Source organism: Choloepus didactylus, chromosome 3, assembly GCF_015220235.1.
Source record: "Choloepus didactylus isolate mChoDid1 chromosome 3, mChoDid1.pri, whole genome shotgun sequence".
Lineage (NCBI taxonomy): Eukaryota > Metazoa > Chordata > Mammalia > Pilosa > Megalonychidae > Choloepus > Choloepus didactylus.
Genome location: NC_051309.1, coordinates 198,246,328 through 198,270,794, shown reverse-complemented (window position 1 = coordinate 198,270,794; position 24,467 = coordinate 198,246,328). Strand labels below are relative to the sequence as shown.

Sequence of the window (24,467 nt, the reverse complement as noted above, 5' to 3'; positions counted from 1 at the left end):
CTTGTTGGATCAACACGTTATCAAGTTGAGGTTGTCACTACAAAGAAAGTGTGATGAAGTCTGCCTTTTCAGACTAAAATCAAAGCCCTGGTCTGCCAGGCCAGAATTGCTGAACTAAGCATTCCCTAATCAGTTGGTCTGTATGTAGATTTAGACATCTCCAGGCGGCTGGGAGCCTATCAGGCCCAAACTGATTATTCTAATCAAGTGTTTTAATTAAGCACACATATTGCCAGAATCACAGGAACCCGGGCTGCTCTTGAGTAGTAATGGGCGGTATTATTTTCTTAAAATTCTTCTTTACAGTGATAGTGCTTGGCTTTGTGGGGGTTTATTTACCGTTTTTCTAAAGTAGGTCATGGGAGAATCTCCTGTGAAGTGCACGCTGCTGAGCTGGCAGTCTGGCCAGTGGATAAAAAAATTAAAAAAGTTACCAACTAGGTTGCAGATGAGTCAATACCCCAACTACTGCATCTATTTGCATCCTCCACTCGAAACACAAAAGCAATACTGGCCAGCACAAGGTTTAAAAAATATATGAACACACACACATTGGGTTGGCTTTTATTGGAATGCCTAGATGCAATCTATAGTCATCAAGTTATGGAAAATTCAGGTCACATATAAAGTTAAGAAGGCAAATGAAAAGAACAATACAAATCAGACAAAATTTACATCTCAAAATATCATGAAAGCATTTCGACTGGCTTTTCCTAAAATACTTTGATTATCAATTTCTTTTTTGTAAGCTAATTCTTTTCATTATACAGTTCCCCCCTCCCTCCCCTTAGAAAAGGTCTTTTGTTTACATATCCCCCAAGGTCACTATTTCTTGTAAAAGCATGTCCAGATCACAAGTCTTTTTAGAAAGAAATAGGCTCATTATACGTACTAACAAGACACTAATTGGGTTGATTTGACTTCATCTAAAATAAGCACCAGGAGATACTCCAAATCTGTTATTTATCGGTGCCATTGTAAAGGACCAGTCCATGTCAAGAAGAGAATAAGAATATTTTTCACTTCTGTCATGTAGTACAAGCTTTCCATAGTCAATACATCAGAATCATTTCTGAGAATTTAGACTCAGAGCCTATTTCACCCAAAAGTACTTACAGCATGCCAAATACAGTCCTGCAGAAGTTCCACGCAACAGAACTGCAATTACCTAAGTTAACAGTTAAAAAATAAAATGTAAAACAGAGTTTATGTTTATGTGGTTTGAAATATCATAGTTTTCTAAATTTGGGCTTCGTAATACTTGCCAAAGGATTTTCAGGATAAAAAATATTAATGCTAATCTGTGCTTTCATTCTAATAAAATATCAGCATTCATTAGAAGAGTAATTACTTCGGTATGCTCTACCAAACACACAAAGACAGTAATAGCACTGATACTGTAAATTCAGTAGCTATTTTGAAACTTTCCCAGCCAATCTGTTTAATAAACACACCTACTGTGCAATTCTGAGTATGTGGTACATACAAAGCAGTTAGAAAAATTATTTTCAATACATCACTTGAACCTTTATATTTACGACATGTTCACTTGCTATATTTTATCGCCATTATACATAGAGGAAAACAGTGTGTACTATAGCTCAAGGAACTGAGGAATATTTTCTAAAAATATTTTTGTGGCTGAATTTAGCGCTCACAAGAGATTTGTAAGCGCGGCAGAGCTGGCGCAGAAGCGCAGATGGCGGCTGTGCTCCTTCCCGCAGGCGCGCGCGGAGGGCACGGCTGTCAGGTCGCTTCCAGTTGGCTCTGCCACCCCTCGGAGGCTGCCATTCAAACCAGCTCCTGAGGTGGTTTAGTCATGTGGGCCTACAGGGGCTTTTGTCTCTTTTTTTCTTTTTGTTGTCCCTCTGGGTGACCCGAAAGTCCAAACCCCAGACTAACATGAGTGACCCCGCCCGTCTCCATCCAGCTCCCTCGCCTCTCCTGGGTTCCTGCTATCTTTCCTAGGTCTTAAGGAGACATATATTTGTGGTCAAGACTACGTTAGTTCCTTTCATTCTCCCCAGTAGGTTTTCCGGGTATCTGATGTGGTCTTCTCCACGAGGAATAACGGAGATCCCAGGGAACAGGAAGAGTAAAAACCCTGTGTGGTTAATGATATCAACTCCCCATTAACTGATCGGGCTGAGAGGGTCAGAGAACCCCACCTCCCCATGTTTTCAGGCTTCCATTACATTCCACCAGCCTTCATTTTCTCCGTGCCTCTTGGTAGGTAATGGTTGAGGACACTGGCTTGATGAAAAAGAGAAGGAAGAGAAAGGAGCAGTTCTCTGATTAGCCACCCACTTAGGATTGCACTGTCCTATCTGTCTAGTGATAGAAAGTTGCACATTTTTTTTTCCAACCTAATACAAAAATATTAACACTTATGGACATTATAGGCAATAAGTTGTTATATCTCTACAATATAATAATTTATACTGTACAGCTATAACAGATAACAAAAGGTGCAATCCTTTTAAAAAAATCACACAGTTCACATGTTTTCAGCATTTTATTTTTAAGTATAAACTTTTTAAACACTTTACATAAATTAACTCCTCTGAGACTAATATTTGATGTACAGTAAACTGTAATTCATATAAAAATCCATAAACAACTTGTCTCACATAATTTACAAAAAAATCAGGGTTTCCTTTGCTTATCAGTGACAAAGATTTGGTTTGCCCATTTCCCCCCCCAGGCGAACGATGTTGGCATTGGAAAATCCTTTCTTAGATCCCCGCCGTGGCAGAAGTCCCATGTGCCAATGTCCTTTTACAAAGCAGCACAGGTAAAGCAGTTGGGTTGTCTATAAACAGTAATTTTGCCCCACATTTTAAAATTAACAGAGATATAGAACACATCCTAAGCAGAGAGACTACTTCTTGTAAGCAAAGGTCGACAATTCGGTAATATTTGGAAACACCGTACGAATTTTTACCTTAGTTAAACACAGTGCCTCAAAGGAACAGATGGCCTATAAGCAAAAGATTTAGGCCTTTTTTTTCCCCCTCTCTTTTATTATTTTATTTCTTTAAATACTTTCAGTCCAACTGAGTGCAGCGATATGCGTATGTAAACATATTCTTTAAAGCCGATCACCTTTTAAGGTCATTCAGAAAAAGTTGATTTTTGTTTTTTAGTGGATTTTACTTTTTAAATAGCAGTATCATTCTCCTGGAAGGCTCTTCTGTCTCGGAGAGTTCAATTCAGATTGTGCTACAGAAAAATCTGAGCAAAGGTGTGGTTTAGGCTCAAGAGAAATGCAGCAAACCAGTTTGGTCGTCTTCTCAGAAGAGGCTGGCGCGCCGTCTCTTTGGCTGCCTGGGGCGGGGCGGCCCAGGGTGTTACCTCTTCCCGATCTCGCTTTGCCTGAGGAACTGGATGTTGTTGGCGCTGTCGGCCAGCTCGGGGTACTGCTCCACCGAGAGTACGTAGTACCCGTCGTAGCCCTGCACCTTGCCGGCGCTCAGCAGCTGCCGCTTCTCGCCCTCCGTCCAGAGGCGCGCGCCCTCCTCGCCGTCGCGCACGCGCTGCTGCTCGCGCGCCCACGCCCGGGCCAGGGCGCGCTGCCGCGCCTGCTCCAGGATGCGCGCCTTCTCCTCGTCCAGCGTCATGCCGTAGCGCACGTGCAGCGCCAGCGCGCCGAACTGCATCTCCACGTCGGCGAACCTGCGAGTCCTGCCGTTGACCACGGTGGTGGACTGCGACACGGTCACGTTGATGCCGTTCTCCAGGGCCTTGCGCCCGCTCGTCAGCCGCAGCGTGCCCAGGTCGCTCTCGGGCGTGGTGGTCTTGATGAAGTAGTGCGTGTCCTTGCCCTCGATGGTGAAGTGCAGGTTCTCCAGGTAGAAGGCGTTGTTGAGCACGGCCGCCACCTTGATGCAGTCCTCGTTGGCGATGTTGAGCACGTTGGTCTGCACGCGGCCCTGGCTGACGGCCAGCATGACGCCCTTGCCGATCAGAGACTTGACCGTGGCGAACCACAGCCACGACTGCTCGCCGCCGGCCTTGCGCCTGCTCACCTGCACCTCCGCCATCTTCCCCAGGGACAGGAAGGCCTTGGCTTGCCTCGCCACTTGCTGTTGAACTCCGAAAATGGGCTGAGAAGCGAAACAAAATGGAGAGATGGGTTAAAGGACGTCTATAGCATGTAGCTGCGGTGCACGAGGGCTTCCTGGCCCAGTCCGGACAGAAGGAGAGGACTCCGTGGAGCGGGTCAGGGCTTTTCTTAAAACCTCACCTGGTTTTTTGGAGATGAAAAAAAGCAAAAACAAAAACAAAAATCCCCAGTGGAGGAGTGCACTCAAGATCCCCTTCCCTAAAGTGGATTCAAAGGATTTTTGGAAACATAAAGAAGGTAACCCCATCGTGGGTCATTTAAAAGCTTTCTGGTTTCTAATTTGGGCAAAATATTCAGGTTTTTAGGTTTTCTTTTACAAGTTCTAGATGCGCTTTTCCCAAACTCACCTCGTTTGGGGACCCCAGCTTTCTCCATGGGAGGCTGAGGAGAAAGCACCATAGACAAGGATTTGTAAGGCTAAGACTGGGGATGCTCAGGGCCGGGTGACTGGGTCCCATTTTGTATGCTTTGAAATGCTTGCGATTTAATTTAGATAAACTCTGTCCACTTTCCTGGTGAACACAGTTTTAAGCTGAATTTCACCAGTATAACTACAGAACTGAAATGTACGAGGATGCGTGGACAGTGGGACAGCTGGAGATGAGCATTTATTACTTTAGGAAAACAATTATTTTTGCAGATTTGGGGACTTGGGACAGTGGACTATCTACATAGGCAAATGTTGAAATTGAGAGCATCTTAACTCAGCCATTTCTTACACTACCAGATGTTTGTCTGGCCAGTCCTTTCCCAAATGGAAACATCTGTTTCATTTGCAGCAGTGAAAGAAACATTTGTTTTTCTGCACTTGGGGCAGCCTTAGTGTTTTTGCCAGCGATTCCCTAAGCTGTTCTTATGGTGTGCTTCTCTTCACAGAGTTCTTGAACCATATTTAAAAGGCTCCCTAGGAAAAAAGTTGGCAGGTCCATTTGTTCAGTTAGACTTAAATGTTCTCAGACACATTGGAAAGTCATACACAATTAGGACATGCTTGTTCGACTGCATTAGGAAACGTCAGTTGTCGTCATGGTACTTTATCAGTGTAGATAGGTTTGCAATTAGGAATGTTAAAATGGCTCCCAGATTTTTGAGACTTCATGCATTCTGCTTTTTAAACGTGAAAGTGACAACTGAAAAAGGAATTGCTTTTGTGTGTTGAGTATGAAAGCTGTACCCGAAAACAGAGGTATTGGCACTGTAGCTGCTGTGTTGTGTATGTTTTAACCATGAGTGCCTTTTCTCTTTGTATTCATTGAAATTAGAAGAAATTGCTCAAGGCGGGGTATTAATCTTTTGAAGAAACCATGCATTTTCTTCTCCTTATCATTATGAGGTAACTCAATTTCTTGATCTCTAATTATTCTTGCTTTAAGCTAGAAATTCTGGTGTTTTGTTGTGCAATCCCTTCTGATATCTGAATGGTGGGAATTAAAAGTGCCATTTTATGAAATGGCAGCTTTGACTTTGCCCTTTTCCATTCTATTTCTTTTATTTCTCAAAACAGTTATTTTCAGGAAAATTCCATAAATAACTAGTTGTAGGTGAAGTCTTACCAGAGGATTTTTTTCTCCATGAACACTTACATTTTACAGAAGCTGAATTTTGTGGCATTGTTTGTGGGCTTCTATTTTGTAAAATGTATTCCCTGACCTCCTGTTTATTCTGTCTTTGCCTTCAGATCCCAAGTGCCATAAATGTGCTTTCATTGGTGTTCTCTGTTGAAACCCTGAAGTACTAAAAAATGAGCTTTTGTGTTTTATTTCCTTTTGATAATATTTTTCTGTGCTTTTGTTAGCACCCCTAAAAACAGATTTAAGCCTGTTTTACAGGCCCTTCATTTGCTGAATAGAAATACAGAGGTATGTTGTTGTTTTTCTTCCCTAAAAGAGTCAGAAAATTAAAAACGGTTTTTGGTACAGTTTAAACAAGGAGACTTTGATTAAATGTGGGTAAATAAGACAAAAGTAAGCCATTTATCACCTTCTTATACTTTTGCTTTTTGTTTCTTACCGGTATATCATCCCACTGCTGACTCTTCACAAGTTCGTAAGAAGGCTCTGTTAAATCAAATTTGGGAACAGGGAATCCAGGAATAGCATTGTGCAGATGGAAGCCAAATGTCACCAGCCAGCTGTTAACATCTAGGAGAAGAATGTTCAAAATGAATGGTGTTAGTTTATTTTGTGCTTTTATAAATTTAAATTCTTAACTTTAAAAAAAAAAAACGCTCCAAATCACAAATAATAACCTGAAAAAGAACATGTTTGCCTTAATCCTATAATTCAGAACCTAGCCTCTATTTTTAGACATGAAGGTGATAACCTTGGTACCAGAGCTATGGCAAATGCTATAGAAAATGCAGAGTAATAGATACTTGCTTAGACTGGATAAACTGTCATACTTGCAAAGTTGCATCCTGTGTTAGTAATAATGATAAAAAGGTCCATAAAACACAGCAGCATGAAAAAGACATAGTTGTAGAAAACAAATGAAATTTGTCTTTGTAGTTAGTAAAAGCTTGTCTTAAATAGAAGTGCATTATTAGCTTTCAAAAGCGATTGCCCAAGGATATGCGGACTTCCACAAGCCATTTTCTATTAATAAATTGAGGGTATTAAAACCAACAGTTGATTCTTAATCAAAGATGAATGCTGAAAGCTGGCAAAACTGGCCAAGGGCACAGAAGTTCTGATTACCATCAGTTATAACTTCAAAGGCTCACTGTGCACAGGTGGAGACAAACTTTTTCTGAAGAGAACCTGGAAATCTTTAAAATGGTATTTTAAAAATATTGCCATGTGACTCCAAAAGCCATTAAACTCAGAATAAGGCTTTTATTCTATTCTGGAGGTTATAATGTTACAGAACTACTCAGCAGGCTTGCGGCTTTATGAGTACAGTTGGGTGTAGATTATTTTATATATTAAGCACATTGCTGGAAAATTTGAAATTGCATTTCACCTAATATATTTTATGCTGTTCCATCTCTCTTTTGATGTTTCTCAGAAAATGCTGCTATAGCATTCCCTGCAGTCCACGTTGCTAGGAGAGGACGAATTCAGGAGCTGTGGGCTTTCCAGCCTTGCAGTGAGCCCCTGTTGACACCTCTTAAATAACCACTGGTAACTGCTTGTCAGAATGATGGAGAGCCGCTTGTTTCCTATTTCCTTCTCTAGGGCACAGGCTCTCACCTCATTGCCAGCCTGGCAGATTCCTTGTCCAGGCTTCATATAGCTATAAAACCAGTGGTATTCTCCCTCTTTTAAACGGGATGGTGATGGTTGGGGGCAGATAAATCCCAAGTTCATCAGATAGGATGGAAAGTGAAACTTTTTTGTTGTTTTTTTGGTGAGAGTGTATATAAGATTACAAGGTGGCTTATGTTTTGGGGGAAATACTTCCTCCCAAATGTTGGAGTATTTGGGGACAAGAGTTTTACTCTGGACAATATCCATGTCACAGTGAAAATCAGAGTGTCTTAAGTATTGAAAAGTATTGCCAAAATAGCTTGAATGCAGATGTGTTTTGAAAAACCCTGAATGAGAATACTGTAATGGTTTTGCTGAAGCAGGATGATGAAAGAAGGGACTTTCAGTGGGTTCACATGCAAGAGAGAGATGAAAAGCTTTAGGCAGTCTGGAAAAGGAGGAAGCAGTTGTGAAGTGAACAGGGGCAGCTTTTTGAGAGCAGTATGTCTCAAATATTGAACTATGGAGGAGCTTCTAACACAAGCCAAAACAAAACCAAGTCAAACAAACAAACAAAACCCCTAACCAAACCCAGACCAAAGAAAAACAAAAACAAAGAAGGAAAGAAAACAAGGAAGAACCTTTCTTTAAGGAAACAAAAATTATAGTAGGGTAGTTCAGGGATGGAAGGTGGAAGCAGGGAGAACCAGGATCTTTGGAGTTGAGGGTAAGTGAAGAAGTCAGTTTGCTAAAGGGAACTTGAGTACAGCTTGAAGGACCTTGCCTCCATTTTACATCCTAGAAGTTCTGTGGTGGCAGAAGTGGGATCAGATGTTTTAAGTCCTGTGCAAAACTAAGAGAGAACCATGCACTAAACTTGGATAGGTCTTAAATCTATACCCTGAAAATTAGCCCATATTGGTGGATGAAATAATGTGCCTATAGTTGTCATTGTGCAAGAGCTGCACTAAATGGCAATGTAGAGAGTGGTGAAAGAGGACAGAGGAAGTGAGAACAGAAACAGGAGGCAGTAGCTAAGCAACTGTTGGGAGAATTGCTCCATTATTGCCCTAAGGTGACAGTGGTGAAGAGAGAATTAAAAACTTCACAGGGATGAGATGGTGTGTCACACTGCGTTGTTTCACATTGCTTCTTTCCATTATAACTTTATTCCTGCTATAACAAACAAAATTACACATCTGTAAAGTACCTACTATTTATAAAGCAGAATTATATATACTATTGTATTTTATACCATAGCTAGGCATTTTTATCCTCATTTTGTAGTTAAAGGAAACTGAGACAAAAAAGTTACTTTACTTGCCTATAAAGCCACACAGCTTGTAGGAGGGGAGTTGGGATTGAAACCCCAGTTTTGGGAATCCAAATTCATCATGCTTTTTTGCTCTCCTATGTCACTTTCCTTCCTAAAATAACCGGATTCACCATGTCATTTTGAATTGTGGTGTTAGGCATTGACAGGCAAAAGAGGAAGTAACAAACTATGTCTCAGTTTCCCTTTGTGTACCCATAGAGAAACACAGTTAAAAGATAAGGCATTTATTTTTTGTACAAATAAAATATACAGTTAAAAAAGCAATTCCAGTTATTCCATGTCTTAATCTAATAATTACAGTTATTTAGCACTTGGAAAGGAAAAAAAAATTAAGCTTACCTGTGATGTAGTCTTTCACATCATGGATTTTGCTTGCAGGATTGTTATTCCTAAACATATACAGGTTAAAAGGAGCTGGGTCCTTCCCAATTCTTTTCCAGATTTCTATGTCAGGCGTTGTCCATCGCCCTGCCAAAATGTCATAATCTCTTTCTCCAAAGTGGATTAATTTGGTGAGTGGGTCATACAGGCCACCATGAAATCCTATTACCAGTTGGAAGTCAATATTTGAGTCAAAATAGATTTCACCATATGCAGTGTACTGAATCTGTTTTAGCATAAGCCCACTGCTACTGAAAACAGCCAGTGGTGTCCCTGTGTTATCTGATGCAATGTAGAATTCATCCCCACTGCTGATTTCCATGGCAAAAAGATGTCCTTGGAGATCATAATAGAGGGAGGTAATTTCTGAACTTGAGTGGTTGTAGACATGAGTAATCCTCGTGGGATAAGTCAGGTCAGCATAAAAAAACTGCAGGTGCTGCCCTAGACTGGTTTTACTAGATACACGCCTTCCCAGGCCATCATAACGGTAGATCACTGTCCAGCCACTGCCTTTACTGTAAACTCGAGTTAGAAGCCCCTTGGAGCTATATTCAAAGATCTCTGTGCCTCTCTGACGCAGAAAACCATCTTCATCTAACCGATACTGAACATCACCCAGTCGAGTGATTCTGTCTCGCAGGTCGTAGCGAAGAGGCGTCAAACGTGCACTGTTGCTTGGGTTCAGTAAATGGAGGTTTCCGTTCAGATCGTAGTTGTAACGCCACATAATCTTTTCATTTAGGTAAACTGTTTGGAGCTGTCCATCAACATCATATTCATAAGCATATTTGGTAGTGTTGGCAAAGGGCCCTATTTTAATCTCTCTCTTGGTAACCCGGCCCATGTTATCATATTGAATTGTAATCCAGTACATGAGTGACCTGAATATCTCATATTGAATTTCCTTGATGCGGCCATGAGCATCAAAGTGCTTCGTGTAAGTCATTACAGCTGTGGAAATGATCTGGTTAATATCATAGTATATAACTCCAAATTTTCCGAACTGCTCGACTTTACCGGAAATGTCATCAAACTGATAGAGATCAATGGGCAGTGGGGTTTCGTTGATGACGCCTTGCATGCTGGTCACTCGAAAGCTGTTGTCATAGCTGTAGTCAAATCTCGCGTTTACCATCCCATCTTCACTAAAGCGGAAAATCTGTCTGTCAATCAGGGGGCCAATTTGCCTGTATCTGATGGTGCAAATAAAACCATCACTCTGGAGGTTTACTGTTTTTAGGACTCCTGCTGTTTCATCATAGGTAAAACTGACTCTTGTGCTATCATATAAAATTTCTGAGAGCCTGGTCTGCCTTCTATATTTGAATAAGACCCTCCGACTTGTACCCAAGAAAGCCGTTTGCAGAAGCAGCCCTTCCTTATTGTAGTCTGTGATGATGGAGGCATTGCTTTCTGGGGGGTTGTAAATGTTCCGGTAGTAGCCAATGGATCGGATGGTCTGCATGGTGTGGCGGGCCACGCTGGGCATGGTGATGGCAGACAGCCGGTCCCACATGTCGTATTCAAAGATGTATTGCCGCTGGCTGTGAAGCAGAAGAACCATGGACTGAAAAGAGAGAACATACTGTTACCCAGTATTTATGAATGGGGAAAGCAAAAAGAAGATTTAGTGACCACAAATACACAAACACTCAATTTGAGAAAATGATTTTCATTTTAATTGAGTTATCCTTGACCTTACACGTTGTTAACGATTCCCTGCCTAATTTGCTTGGATGCGTAATTGTGAGGGGTTCTGCAAGTAGTCGCTCAGATTCATAATGTGCTACTTGTCATGATTGTACCATTCTTTTCCCAGACATCACAGCCAAGTAGCAGAATGTCAGTGGATTGGGATAAGTCATAAAACAGGCATGGGCAAAGCTGTTTTAAAGACAATATTTCAAGGAGGAGGCAGCATATGGGGAATGCAGTCCTATTCATAATTAGCAGTTATTCAGTAAGGTCACTTTCTCCCCCTCCCTTGATTGACGATCCATTCAAAATCATCTTTTAATTTCCAGTGCATTTAGGGGAGGAGCAAAGCATTCAAATATTTTATGAAGACATGTTTTGTATTATGTGTACATGAAACAAAATATCAACAGACGTTGCTAAATTAGTCACATGGCAGATAAGAGCTGTAAATGCCTTTAACAGGAATATGAATCCAGATAAAATTTTCTGCAGATCGTTACATGACATCTGTAATGACATAAGATCTACATTTTGATTTTTCATTTTGTGAGTATCAAATCTGACTTGTAGCTGAAGTGCTATGAGAATGGTTTCTGGACCATATACTGCTTTGGTACTTAAATCATGAAGTGAATAAATATGCAAATAAAAATAAGCTCTGCCTATTTTGCAAGTAATTCGCAGAAAGATGAATGGCATTAATTTATTAGGCCAGCATTGGAGAAGGTCAACCCTGGGGCTGGTTAAATAAAGCGCGATAGTCACATATGGTTTGGGCAGTTCTTCCCTCCGAAGAAGCTTCCTCCAAAACCTGTTAGACATCAGTGGAATGATGGCAGTACAGGGAGGATGGTTAGGTTGGGAGTCTTCCTGGGACTTATTCTTTTGCTTCTGAGATGCAAATGCATAATCCCTTGTCCTAGGTTCATTCTTTTTCTAGTTATTGTCCACCATCTTCAAAAGCAGTCTGCATGAGTCAGACTCCTGTTGGAGTCTCTTCTGTGGGCATATCCGGGGTAATTTTTACATGTACCAAGAGTTGTTCCTAATAATTTTGCATTCTTCCAAGGGAAACTTGGATTAGTGCAGAATTCACAATAAATTAGTACCTAATTTTGTAGTTACTTAAAATATTTGCTGATAATTAGTAAAATATTATTTGATTTGCTAAGAAAAAGTTTTGACTTCTTATTGCCTGTCCTAGTAAGGAAATGGAAACACTTTGGGTGGGTATTAGGGACTTGGGAGACATGATGAGAAGTTCTGGTTGGCTTTTCTGACCCCTATTGATGCTTGAAGGTGCTCTCGGTTACTGCTGCTGTCATTTTGTGACAGCAGCTCATGTCAGTGCCATGCACCTTGGCTCCATTTAAACATTTTCCAGTCATATTATGATCACTACCATCAATTTTTGCAATCTGAGTAATGTACTTAATTTAAATAGGGGAAACTGTTCTAGAATTAAGCAGCGATCCTCTCAGTTTTTTTTCAGGGAGACAGTCTTGGGGCTTGATGGGTTGGAGAGTGAAATATTTTCCAGGTGTTAGGATTTGTTTCCAGAAAGGTATGTGTGTAGGGGGATCATTCAACAGATAACCAGCTGAATGACTATCTCTAGAGTGAGATGTTTAGTATGGAGGGAATTTGTCATCTAACAGAGATAGTCTGTCATCTTGGGGTTGAATTTATTCTATGGAGAGCAGATTGGTGGGTTTGCAGGAGAGAGTGACAAGTAGGGCCCTAGCTGGAAGCATTCCAGAGATGGGAGTCTGCCTTAAGATAGGTAGCATCCTACAGTGAATTTTGAACCTGAAACCGGTTCTAAGGAAGAGAATCTATGAACAGGCTGTCCAGGTTTAGATGGGATAGCTCACGAGCCAGTGGTAAGGTTTAGATGGAGAAGTGGCATAGAGTACATCTGATGAAGAACAAGATTTTGTGATGTGAGCACAATAATGATGTGGATGTCAATTTTTTGGCTGCTAGGTGTATTGTAAGTAAGGGCGGAGGAAGTAACTGTTAAGAGTTGAGTTTGTAACTTAGGCTACCGTGTAATGGGTGGTAGAGTGCTGTGACGTTTGAGAGGTATTAGAATTCAAAAAAGAGTAATTCCCAGTGCTAAAGTTTGTTTCAAGGGCAAATGAACATTCCATGACTATGCTCTTTGGCAGATTTCTTAAGAAAGGAATTACAGGGAGATTGCCCTTTCCCTTTTTTTTCCTTTTTCTTTCACTTTCATTCCTTCTTGACCCCAAGCTTTATATAGTATGACTTAGCATTTTGCACATGTGTAACCCTAAGTCTTCATTTTTGGTATTGTGCATAGTTCTTAAGAATAGGAAAAAGTCTTAGGATGCTTATCTTTTATATGTAGAAAGAAAAGAGAGATGCCACAGAGTAACTGAAAGTGTGGCTTTGTAAGAAAATAACCTGTTTTGGTTAATAATGACTAAACAGGATCTACATGCTTTTTATGGTTATGCTGAAGCTCTGCCGGGAACAACACATGACTGACAGCTTTAACTGCGCTAACGTAAGGCTCTTTCTTAAATGGAAATGCTAGCATGGAAATTATTTACAAATAACTTACATGCTCAGGGTCTAATTTGTGAATGTTGCTGATGTACAAGCGTGGCAGGTGGGCAGTGTTATGCTTGTTTGTTTACAGTATAAATCACTTAAAAGAGTCTGATAGAACTTAACTAAGGAGAAACTACTTTGCTAATGCAGAAATTCATCATTGCCTTACCAATGCGACTTACATATTGATACTCAGAATAATAAATGGAACTCAGCCATGTGCCACTGTGGTCCCCACCCCTCCCCCAACCCACCCATAGTACTCTGGGCGATTACTGAAAAATGTTGACCATCCCTTCCCTCTTTAAATCTTAGTGTGCATGCATACCTTTTCTAAGTATGTGTAACTCCATGTTTTACCATCAGCAAAGACTCGAGATACAATCCTCCCCTGTCCATCATAATCTACTTTTTCGCTAGTAGTTCCTCTCTGGATGCTGGCAATTTGACCTGTGGATGAGTAGGTAACGTTGACGGCCATCAGCTTGCTGCTTGGCAGCCACAGAGTTGGGTGCCCTGATGTGTCGTAGGCGATCCTCAGTAGAAATTTACGGTGGTCGTCGTAGATCTTTTCCGTCTTTGTTGTTCGATCAAAGTCGACAGAAAGGAGGTTTCTGCCATTAACCTATTAAAAACAAACAAGATGATAAAATAAATCATGTTATTCTAATACTACTCACTTATTAGTCCCCGCTATTGTTTAAACACCATTTCTGATGATTGATTCTCTTTGTCAGTAAATTAGTTTAGCAACTTCTTGGGTACAAGTGCAAGGCAGTAGATTAACTGCTCTTTTAAAAGGTTTCATTAAGCAGAAAGATAGCCTGGCATTTGTTCAAAACCTTTTCAATTAAATTTCATAAACTTCAGCCAAGTGATAAGAAAAATACCAAAATGTATTTGCTTTAAAGTTTGTTGAGAAACTATGAAAGGCAGTAAACATGTCATTTATGTAAATTACTCAAAGCCCCTTCCCCCTCATAAGACATCGGAAAATAATTGCTTAGTAAATTAATCATGGCTACATTAAATAAAACACAGTGGTAAATGTGACTCTAACACTTTGAAAAGCAGTTAAGTAGAAGTTGGAACCCACATTACTGTAAATTATTAATGAGTTTAAATAGCAGGAGGTTACAAACACGATCATTGCTTTTGGCCAAGTGCTGAGATGTCACAATTTTTTAGAATGCCTTTTTGTCTTGATAACATCTGATTAACTGGTAGGGGCCTCAGAATGCTTTAGTTCCACATCTACATGGACTGAATAGTGTACTTAATTGACAAATCTAGCACCCTGTTCCTGCAGTAGGGACTCTTTGTGGCTATGTGCCATGCCCAAAATCTTCCACTAGGTTTGGCTGTTACTATCTGTGATCCTGTCATACGCAGACCAGCATTCATTATTGCGATGGAAATGTGGCCCTGATTAAATTCTACTTTACAAATAGTCTGCAGTGTTTGCCAATTGTGAACCTCCTAAGGGCAGAGATCATGGCCTATTTATAATTTGGTCTTCTCCAGCACTTTGGTGGTGGTGGTGGCTTGTGTGTACCCCAATGCTTATTAAACAGTATTGTAAAAACTTAAGTGGGGAAAATCTTAATTTTACTTTGCCATGTCTGGCTTCAAAATAAAGGCTCCTAAGCCAATCAGTTTATGTACACACACACACACACACACACATATGGAATCACACACACATATGTACATGCACATGTATGTACATTATACATGTATATTTATGTAACAGCTGGGGTAAAACTAATTTTGAATTCTGTTATTGACATTAAACAAGTCCCATGCAAAAATACTCCTTAAGCTCAAACCCTTCCAGTTGGTTGTTCAAAGACAATATTGTGAAATGGTTCCTATGGAAACCTAAAGGTATAAACTAGCAAATTCTGCTTTGATAGGTAGAGTGGTGGTGTTAAAGAAAAAACATCCAGAGAAAAGGGCAGTTCTGGATGGAAATTAGGAGATCTTAATTTTTCTGCTCTCTCTCCCCAGATTTAGCTAATGTGGAAAAAACACTGCATCATAGTAGAAATGGGTGTGTACTGGTGCGTGGTGTGGAGGTGGTGGTGGGGGGTGTGCGTGTGTATTAGAGGGATGGGGAGTCAAAAAGCCTGGTCTCCATATTGATGGGGCCTAGAAGCAGCATTACTTTAGCCTTTTAGCCACCCTGAATCTGTTTTGTCCATCTGTAAATAAAGAAGTTGGACTAGATCCCTTAAGCGTTATCTTTCATTGATTTTTATTTGATTCTGACTGTCTAGCTGGAGGATTCCCAAGCTTTCATTTCCCCATGTGGAAATCTCTGTATATTATTTGCTCCCTGACTTAATGTGCCATTTGTGCAACTTTGTTGGTTTACGTTTGCAGAATGCTTTGAGTACCTAGGAAAGAAGCTACTAGCTAATGTTACAAATATATATTTTTAAAGTTTTTGGAAAGATTGGATTTGTTAACAAATTAATGTGATACTAAACTGGTAGAATCCAGCTCTCCCCTTTATATTTGCACAAAGTTTGCAATATCTTAAGAAGAGGTTTTGCACAAATTTAAATGGTGTCCTTAGGGCTCTTGTGTTTCTCAGATTGTGATTAAAAGAGGAAAGAAATCCTGAATGTTTGGGTTTGCCGCCTTTTCTCTTCCTTCAGCTCTTCTAGGCTGTGAATACCATGAAAGAGTGGCTGTGTAGTTTCCCTGGACAATGCTGTCCACAGGGTTGCCCCATCTGTTTTTATTTTACATTGTATTCATTTTAATTTGTATTTCAATTCTTTCCTGCTTTCCTTAACCCTCCTTTATCTTTGCAGTATTTCCTCTGGTTAGAGTATAAGAAATCTGGTTTGCAGATCTGGTGTGAGTGTTTGGTTGCTGTAAGGAGAATACTCTGGGCAAAAAGGTCTGGAACCACTTCTTTTCACTGTCTATAATGTTACTGGCTTCCGACTTGCTGCTTTGTTTGTGAATGTGGCTACATGACACCAAAACATCCAAATGAAAATCAAATGATGTAATTACTATTGCCACTGTGTGAGCTGCCATGGAAAACATGTCGCCATATGGAAGCATCTGGAAGCATTGTGAGACCAAGCATCTGGAGAGAAGTTTAAAATATTCTTTTTATTCAGACTAATGTATGCAATGCCTTTCTTGTATCCTCTTCTCAAACTGAAGTAACAAGGGAAGAATCAGAATGTGGCTCTGTTTTTCCCACATGGCCAACACAAGCCAAAGCTTTACCCATTCTTACTGTTTCCAGACACCAGCCACTGTTATTCAAATGTAAAATTTCAAAGGATACTAACAGGTCTTGTGTTTTTTGATTCCTCTCAAACAAGCCCAAATGTTCTTCTCTGGATGCTGCGAACAGAAAAGTACAGGAGCCTAGGGACACTTCCATTCTAGGACATGGTCCTGGTTAACGACACCTTTATGATATCATGGCAACTTTTCAATCTTTTTTCCTTTTTTTTTTTTTTTTTTGGATAATCAGAAAACACTAGCATTGTCCCATGACCCAGTGGCCTTGTAATATTTCTAATTATCAGAAATATCAAGGTAAATCAAATAGCTCATCTAAAAATGAAAAATTTATATCAGAGTATCACTATTGAAATAAATCCATAGGATGTATATGGATAAGAGATCACTGTGAATTCCTTAATGATGTGTGATATTTCTTTGAAGTAAACATGGAAACATCCCCCTTTTCAGAGATCATGTCCAGCCTGATTTTAATTAATCACAGCATCACTTTGATATTGGAAAGGGGCAGTTCCAGTTTTCCTCCTGGAATGCTTGAAAAACTTTAAGGCATAAAGACATTAAACAGTTTTCTCAAGGAGAGAGGTGTTAGCACAATCAATTATTAAATTTACTCGATATGTTATAGAGGGAAGTATGGAAGGGCTGGTTCATTACTAGGGCATAATATGGTGATATAGTGATATATCAAGATTCCCTTGTGTCTCTTTAAAAGCATCAACTTGCTACAGATTTTATCTTGCCGCATGTCAGCAAGTGCTAACTGCATTGTACAATCCCACTTTAGGATGTGCCACTCTGATTAAACTGAGAAATGGGACATTGCACAAATGTGACTGGCATAGTAAAATTTAAATATGCTGAAATATGCTTTTGTATTTTTGTATACCTTTAAACACGTTTTTTGGCTTTTAACTTTTGAGGATTGCTTTTTAAAATGATTCACTGAAGTTTTTCCTTTAAACATCTGTATTTTGAACTGGTTTAAAAATTAATTTTATTATTAGCATGCCATCTAACAATTTTTCTAAGTGATTAAAGGCTGGTTCTAATTTTAGCACTGACAAAAATAAGGAATATTTATAGACTGTTATGAGACAAAGACCAGCAACTGCTATGTCTGCATCTCATTTTTTTTAAATTTAGCTATAAACAAGTAAGATAAAGTCTTACCTTTATTCTGCTTATGCTTTCCCACATGTCTATCATGATTTCATTTTCATGTTATGGCTTGCTGAGTCTACCCCTTTTTCCCTCGATTTACTGTTTCATAGAAAATGCTTTTTACGCTGTTCGTTTCTTATACAATTTTTTTCCTTTTCCACTACCTGCCTGGTTTTACTTTATAATCTAATACATCTAGTGTTGATAATTCAGGTTTCTTCTTTATTTCATGATATCACTATTTTCCTCATAATTGTTTTTTCATGTTTCTTAATTTTTATGTTTCCTAGCATTAGACTTTAAATTAGGCAAGTAAAAGCAGGTTAGTAGTAAAGTTCCATGTAAATGCTATATTATTACTGCCAGTGAATATGTGTTTGAGTTTTGACTTACTTTTTTATGTGTGGCTATGGGCAAATAAGTCACTTAATGCCCCTGGACCTCATCTGTATCCAGAAAATGTTGATAATGATGATACTTATACCTTGCATGGTTGTTTTGAGGAATCAATGAAATAAGTGGGTGAAAGGACTTTTTGTCGTATCTGGCTCCTTGTCAGTACCTTAAAGTGTTAATTGTGTGTGAACGAAGATTATTTTTTCCCTGCTGTGCTAAGCTCCATCACCCTTCTCTGCTTAATCCCTTCTTTACAGAAAACATTTGTTTATGGCAGTCAAAAATTTGCAAGTATGCCTTATCCAAATCACTCTCTCACTCTCCCCCTTTCTTAGGAATATCTCAGTGCAAGGAAATAGCAATAATCTGAATTGTAAGGCCTGCTTTCCTCATCCTTTCATTTAATAAATATTTGAGTGTCCACCAGCCATGTGTCAGACACATAGTTAAATTTAGGTCAGTAACTTAAAAATCAAAGGAATTTTCTGCTAGAAAATAATCAAAAGTAAGAGGAGATGTTCTCTTCAGGAGAGGGTGTAATGGAAATGAATGGCTTTTGGGGGTTGATTCAGATTGCTATGTTTTCCTCAGGTCTTTCTCCTTTTTCCCCCTCTTCCCTATTTTGGTAGACTCCAAGTTGAGTCCTTACACCGGATTTTCGTATCATCACTTTCTCCCTAGAATTTCTGTCTTAGAATCCACAGAGGAATGAAATTAGCAGTCAGAGCTGGCACATCCAATCTTATCTTGAATATAAGAAACCCTCCCTTGTGATCTTGGCATTGTCTCTATGAGAGCAATCAAACATATCAGCTGGAAATCTCCTTTCAGTGTGACTGAACAGGCTATTTTAAATAGTGTATTTTCTGACATGTCTTGCTGAGGCATTGTGGTTCTGCTATTTAGAAAGAAACTAACATCCAGGCCTGTGTGCACTAGTCTCTTCCTCCCCAAAAGAGATGTTTTCTTCATTTGGAATCAAGCAGAGAACCAGAAACTTAAGATTGATTTTCTTCTACTTGCCTCTCTCTTTTTTTCTTCTCTTCCTAATTTCTTTTTATGTCTAGAAAAGCAGTGTTACCAAGAAAGAAAGAATATATTTTAGACATAGCTCGTCTCAAAAAATAGCAGGCATTATGTTATGTGGTCAGTTTCTGGACAAAGTATTTCCAATACTCTTAACTTTTTTCCACTGATAATTTTCCTTCCTACCCAGCAGGCTGAACAGCTTCTTTCCCACCCATCCATCTCTTAGGTATAACTGCCCCAGTGTTTGTGTATGTGGCTGAGATTCTCTGAGTCAGGGTTTGGGAATATATAAGCATGCCAGTTTGTTTTCAAAGTATGTTCACATTGTCTCATTTGATTCTTATAACAACTGTGTGAAACAGAGGCAGGGCAGGGTAAATTTTATTTATCTATAATACATCTATATCATAATATTATGGTGTTATCTAGATGATAGTTTATTAGCTTCATCATAATTTAAATATCATAATATAGTTAAGAAAATTGAGGTTCAGGGATGTTATGATTTTCCAGTAAGGTATACTATTGGTAAAAATTGGAGGTGATCTAGAGCCTGTATTTTCTGAATTCTAACCAAGTGCTGTGTCTTCTCTGGTGTGCTGAGTGAAGAACACAAATGCGAGCAGTATCTTTTGTATTCGGATGAAGTCCTGTGTCTGAGCATAGGTGTGACTGGGAGTGTGTTTGTGATGGTATGTACGTAAACATTATCCCTGCTTTAAGGGTAGTTAAGATAAAGCCTGTGAAGTAGCTTCCAGTTTGCAATGGTCCAGGGAGGCAGGGGCCCTGAGAAGAAGCGTTAAGTGGTGGCAGGAGACAGGGAAGGAAGTAGCTCCTGATTCCTAGGATCGGTAGAAGAAAAGACAGGAGTTGGTGTTTACTTAGGCAACAACCCTGACCCCTTTGGAGCTTCTTTCCTTGCCTTTAACTTTATCTTCAACCCCAGTCTTGTTCATCTCTGTAGTATTCTGTTGCTTTTCCTTCTCACTCCTCTCACTGACCTAATTAACCTCTCTCCAGCTTTCCTCAGCTCATTCCTGCAGATCTCCTGATCCAGGGAGGACTGGAGCTAGAGCATCTGGCTCCCACAGACTGGAGTATGGTTAGGTGGAGGTATACAGTGTTGGTTCTAGAAGACCATGTATTTAGAGTCCCAAATACTGGTCTTACAATTGAAGTGGGGTCAGATATATCTAGCAAGTTGGATACAGTCTGTTTTTGACTGACTGATTCTTTTTATTTCATTTCTATTTCTTGGAGCTAGCCAGGGAAAGACTCAGTAGCTGTTTTTAGCCCTGAAGAATTGTCAAAGCAAATAATGTTGGCTTGTTCTAATAATAATTTAACCATTTTTGGTGAAAAAAAAGGTCTTTAATGGTCTCTTCCTTGTTTTATTCTCTCTCCTTGATTTCAAGTTAATATGTTAGTTGGGAAGAATTATCTGCATTTGTCTGATGAACTGAAGTGTTTACTAATAGAATGAATGAATTAGATTCAGTTTATTGTATTCTTAAGGTAGTTTCTTGAAACCTGTTCTTTAGTACTTAATCTATGTTGTTTTTACCATATAGCTGTCATAAATCACAGTTTGACTTCTAGATATATTTGGTCCACAATGTGTATGGTAGGAAAAAAACCTAACAAGATAAAGCAGAGAAGTTTTTGTGAAGATTGTTTTATGAGCAAAAGCAGAAATACCATTACCTTTCTCATAAATAGTATAAATTGGGGTTTTCCATCAGTGGTAAAAAGGTAGCAGTTAGGTTTTGAAGGGAATAACCTTTTATGTGCCCAAACTGAAGTTTGAAAATACTGAGAATGCAAAGAAATAATTCAACTTTCAATTGCCAGCTGATTTCTTTCAATACACATATTTATAATTTGGAAAACTTGGAATATTTAAACCAACTTTTACTTATCCCCAACCCACATAACAGAGTGGGTAAAGGAAAAGTACAAGATTTTTAAGGTAACAGTAGTAAAATGAGTATCAGTTGACTTCTAGGCTATTTGGGATTGTGCTATGTGGAATTTCCTAATTTCCCAGGGAAGAATTTCTTTTTAATCATAGATACGTTGAAAAAAACATTTTCTGAAATACGTGGCTTTTATTATGAGCAGTCTTACTGACTTTAAGGTTGGCCGTAAGTCATGCTGCAAAGTTAAGGTGAGCCACGCTGAGTGTGGCACCAGATGAGAGGGTGGGTAGGAGAGTAGTCACATCCACCTGGACAGGCCACCCACACAGCACTATCACCTGTTCTTCAGCACGCACTTACCCTAAGCTTTCGACCAAAGACATTGACTTTTCCTTGGGCTTGTTCTTTCCGGAATCTCCATTCTACCAAATTTTGACCATTCTCACCAGGGAGAGTCATGTTTCTTTTGGCAACTGTTGGGTTAGCTGTGCCAGCCAGGACGTGTGGCTCTGTTTGGTAGTGTGAATCCAGACCACTGGCATAGATGATTCTAAGGGAGCCGTCGTAACCAATCTGGTAGCTGTTCCTTAACTGATCTACAAGACAAGAAGCAGAAAGCATGAACTATAGCCATGGATTAAACAGTTGGATGGTTGTGCAGGTAGAAGTGATATAAATTTCTAAAACATTGACCAACTCCCGTTACAAGAAAATAAAGAGTCCCTAATGATGTCCTTTTAGAAAGTAGCAAAACAACTTTGATTTCTGGCATTTCTGCAAGACGTTTGGCTGAATATTAAAGGCAAACTTTAGGGGAATTTAAAGTCTTCCACTTCAATAGATTTCCTTTTCTCTTATATTTCTTTTTTACTTTTGCCTGATGAAATCAGAGCTTAATTCCATGGAATGGTCAGTATATATTTTGTAAAGAGCCAAGTATGTGTTGTTTTAAGAGACTGGTATGTTCACCTCTATGGTCTTACACTCTCTCCTACACCCATCCCTTCATAGCCTTTGTCAGGGATCCTTTGAAAGGATTTTAATATTTATACCTTGTATGCCAAAAATATAAGGTGATAGTCCCCCTGATATTAACTTAAAAAAAAACCAATTTCAGCCCTCCCCCACCAGACTCTCATATTGTAGGCTACTCTCTCAGTATTTAAATTTTAAATAATAAATTTTGATTGTTGAGATTACATGACGGAACTGGTAAAAAAAAATACTGAGTCAAGGAAATTTAGCATAGATTTAGGTCATTTGTAAGTATGACCTCACAGTTGCAAGTGTCATTGCAAACAGGCCTTTTAAAGATTACTTGAAAAACAAATAAGACAGGAGGTTCCTTTATGGAGATATTGTATATATGCCTGTAGATTGAATGAAAAAACTGAAAGTCTCCAAATACTATGTAAATGGGGCTTGGAATTTGGTATAAAATTTTCAGTGATCCACTGACTGCATCATACAGATTCAAAAAGTGCTATGTCTCCAACTACTGCACTTACATGGCAATGAAGTAGACCTGCTCTGGAAAACTATGTTAGATAACTCAAAAAGGGTCTGATGATTCATGTGAAGAGTTGGAATTAAGTTGTTTTATTAAATGAGAGTGGAAAAAGACACCTTCTAGATCAACATTTTAAAATGTGATTGAAAATATGTAAATATATATATATATGTATTACTAAGTAAACTAAATAGTATATGTAGACACCAGACTATTTTATTAATATCTCTAGAGATTTATATTTTCATTTTCCTTTCTGGATCATCTTATTAGAAAATGAGGGAATGTCATTTGCTCTTTGGGTGTTACTGGCACTTCAGAATTATCAGTTTAAAAGTATTCTTTCATGTTTACCTTGAACCATGGTATAGAAAGAATCAATTGAGGACAGATTTGAAGTGATGCTGACATCTTCCTCTCGGCTGGATGATTCAATGTCCACCGTGATAGCCTTGTCCATGTCCCCATGAAGGTTTGTGACCACTCCAGTTGGAAACGTAACATTTGTCAGATGACCTTCACTGTCATAACTAAATAAAAGAGGCGTTAACTTGGAGTTAAATAGGAAGCTACAGATTCTTCTTATTTACAAGTATAATGCGTACCAATATTAGCTGCACAAATTTGGAAGAATATTTGTGCATGGGCTATGGATGGTGAGGACTTCAAACATGCTTTGAAGTAATCAGAAGCCTATTTAACATAGAAAAACCTCAGTGGTGAGAGCAAGAGTAAACAGAATAGCTCTCCATCTCAGCATATATTCTTTGAAGTGTGACCAAAATCCTTCTGCACATCTAATTTGCTGTTTCAAAGGGAACATGTTTGCTGATAGTAAATTCCTTAGTATTCCTCTACATTTTCTACAAAATAGATTTAATTTGCTGTTACGTGTTTCAAAGTTTTATTAACTTAGGCCTTCTAAGGCAGTACAAAATGAATATATAACTTATATGTAACTTTGTAAAACAGTATGTATACATACATGTGTATATTTGCATATGTAAAATATTCTTTTAGTGTCTTGAGACATCTCCAACAAACTCATAAAATCAAAGCCTTTTGGACTTTGTTATTTCTCAGCGATTGACATATTTCATAATGGCAAACTGGCACTTAAATGTTGGCGGTGGTGGTGGTAATCTGTCTTGTTTGTATTGACATTGTAGGAATATATATCTTGAATAATGACTTATGTGTATTGAATTGAGATGTAATACTTCTGGACATTTAATGATTATTTCCTTTTTTCATTATACACTTACTCTTTATTACCATATAAGAGAACTTTGTAATTTAAATGCTTGGATATATTTTAAAAAGCTGTTCTGTGATCATAAATATGCATTTTTAGATATAACATTTCACAAAAGTACTGAATTTTTGTGACTTTTGCTATTTGTGGCAGTGCTGGAGAAAATTTCAAATATGGCGTTGTGGTCTGAAGAAAGAAAATAAATTCTGGGTTTAAAAACTAGGGAATTCACTGGGACAACAATATACTTAAAATTGGATTTCAGACTGAGACTAAGGCTGCTTCATTAATAAAACGTTCCATGTGAAATGGAGACTTAAACCATTTCTTGGTTAAAGTAAGCCCAGAACTGTAGAGAAAGAATGTTATTAGAAGAAAGACAGGAATTATCAAGGGAGAAAAGTCAGAGAATGAAGATAGAAGAGGATCATAATAATAGCTGTAAGTGAGGGGCAACAAGGAAATGAGGGATGGAAAAAAGTACTTGAATGGTAGTTTGGAATAAAAGGATAAAGAGATTTAAAAGTGTAAAAATTAGCTTTGAAAAATGTGGTTAGTAATTAGAGGAGATTCTAAGTAACAAAGGCAGAGAAGATTCAGCAAGGG

The 24,467-nt window shown here is 38.8% G+C and overlaps 1 protein-coding gene across 4 annotated transcripts in view; it reads right to left on the bottom strand.

Moving 5' to 3' along the window:
• Positions 1-554: 554 nt before the first annotated feature.
• Positions 555-24,467, bottom strand: part of TENM3 (teneurin transmembrane protein 3) — a 763,383-nt gene continuing 739,470 nt past the window's right edge. For all 4 annotated transcript variants that reach the window (XM_037831054.1, XM_037831055.1, XM_037831056.1 and 1 more), the window contains 6 exons: positions 22,961-23,136; positions 21,457-21,692; positions 13,641-13,937; positions 8,990-10,601; positions 6,137-6,267; positions 555-4,106 (listed from right to left, as the gene is read on the bottom strand). In XM_037831054.1, coding sequence (XP_037686982.1) covers positions 3,351-4,106; positions 6,137-6,267; positions 8,990-10,601; positions 13,641-13,937; positions 21,457-21,692; positions 22,961-23,136 — 3,208 coding nt within the window. In that variant the 3' untranslated portion in view covers positions 555-3,350. The remainder of the gene's footprint in view (positions 4,107-6,136; positions 6,268-8,989; positions 10,602-13,640; positions 13,938-21,456; positions 21,693-22,960; positions 23,137-24,467) is intronic.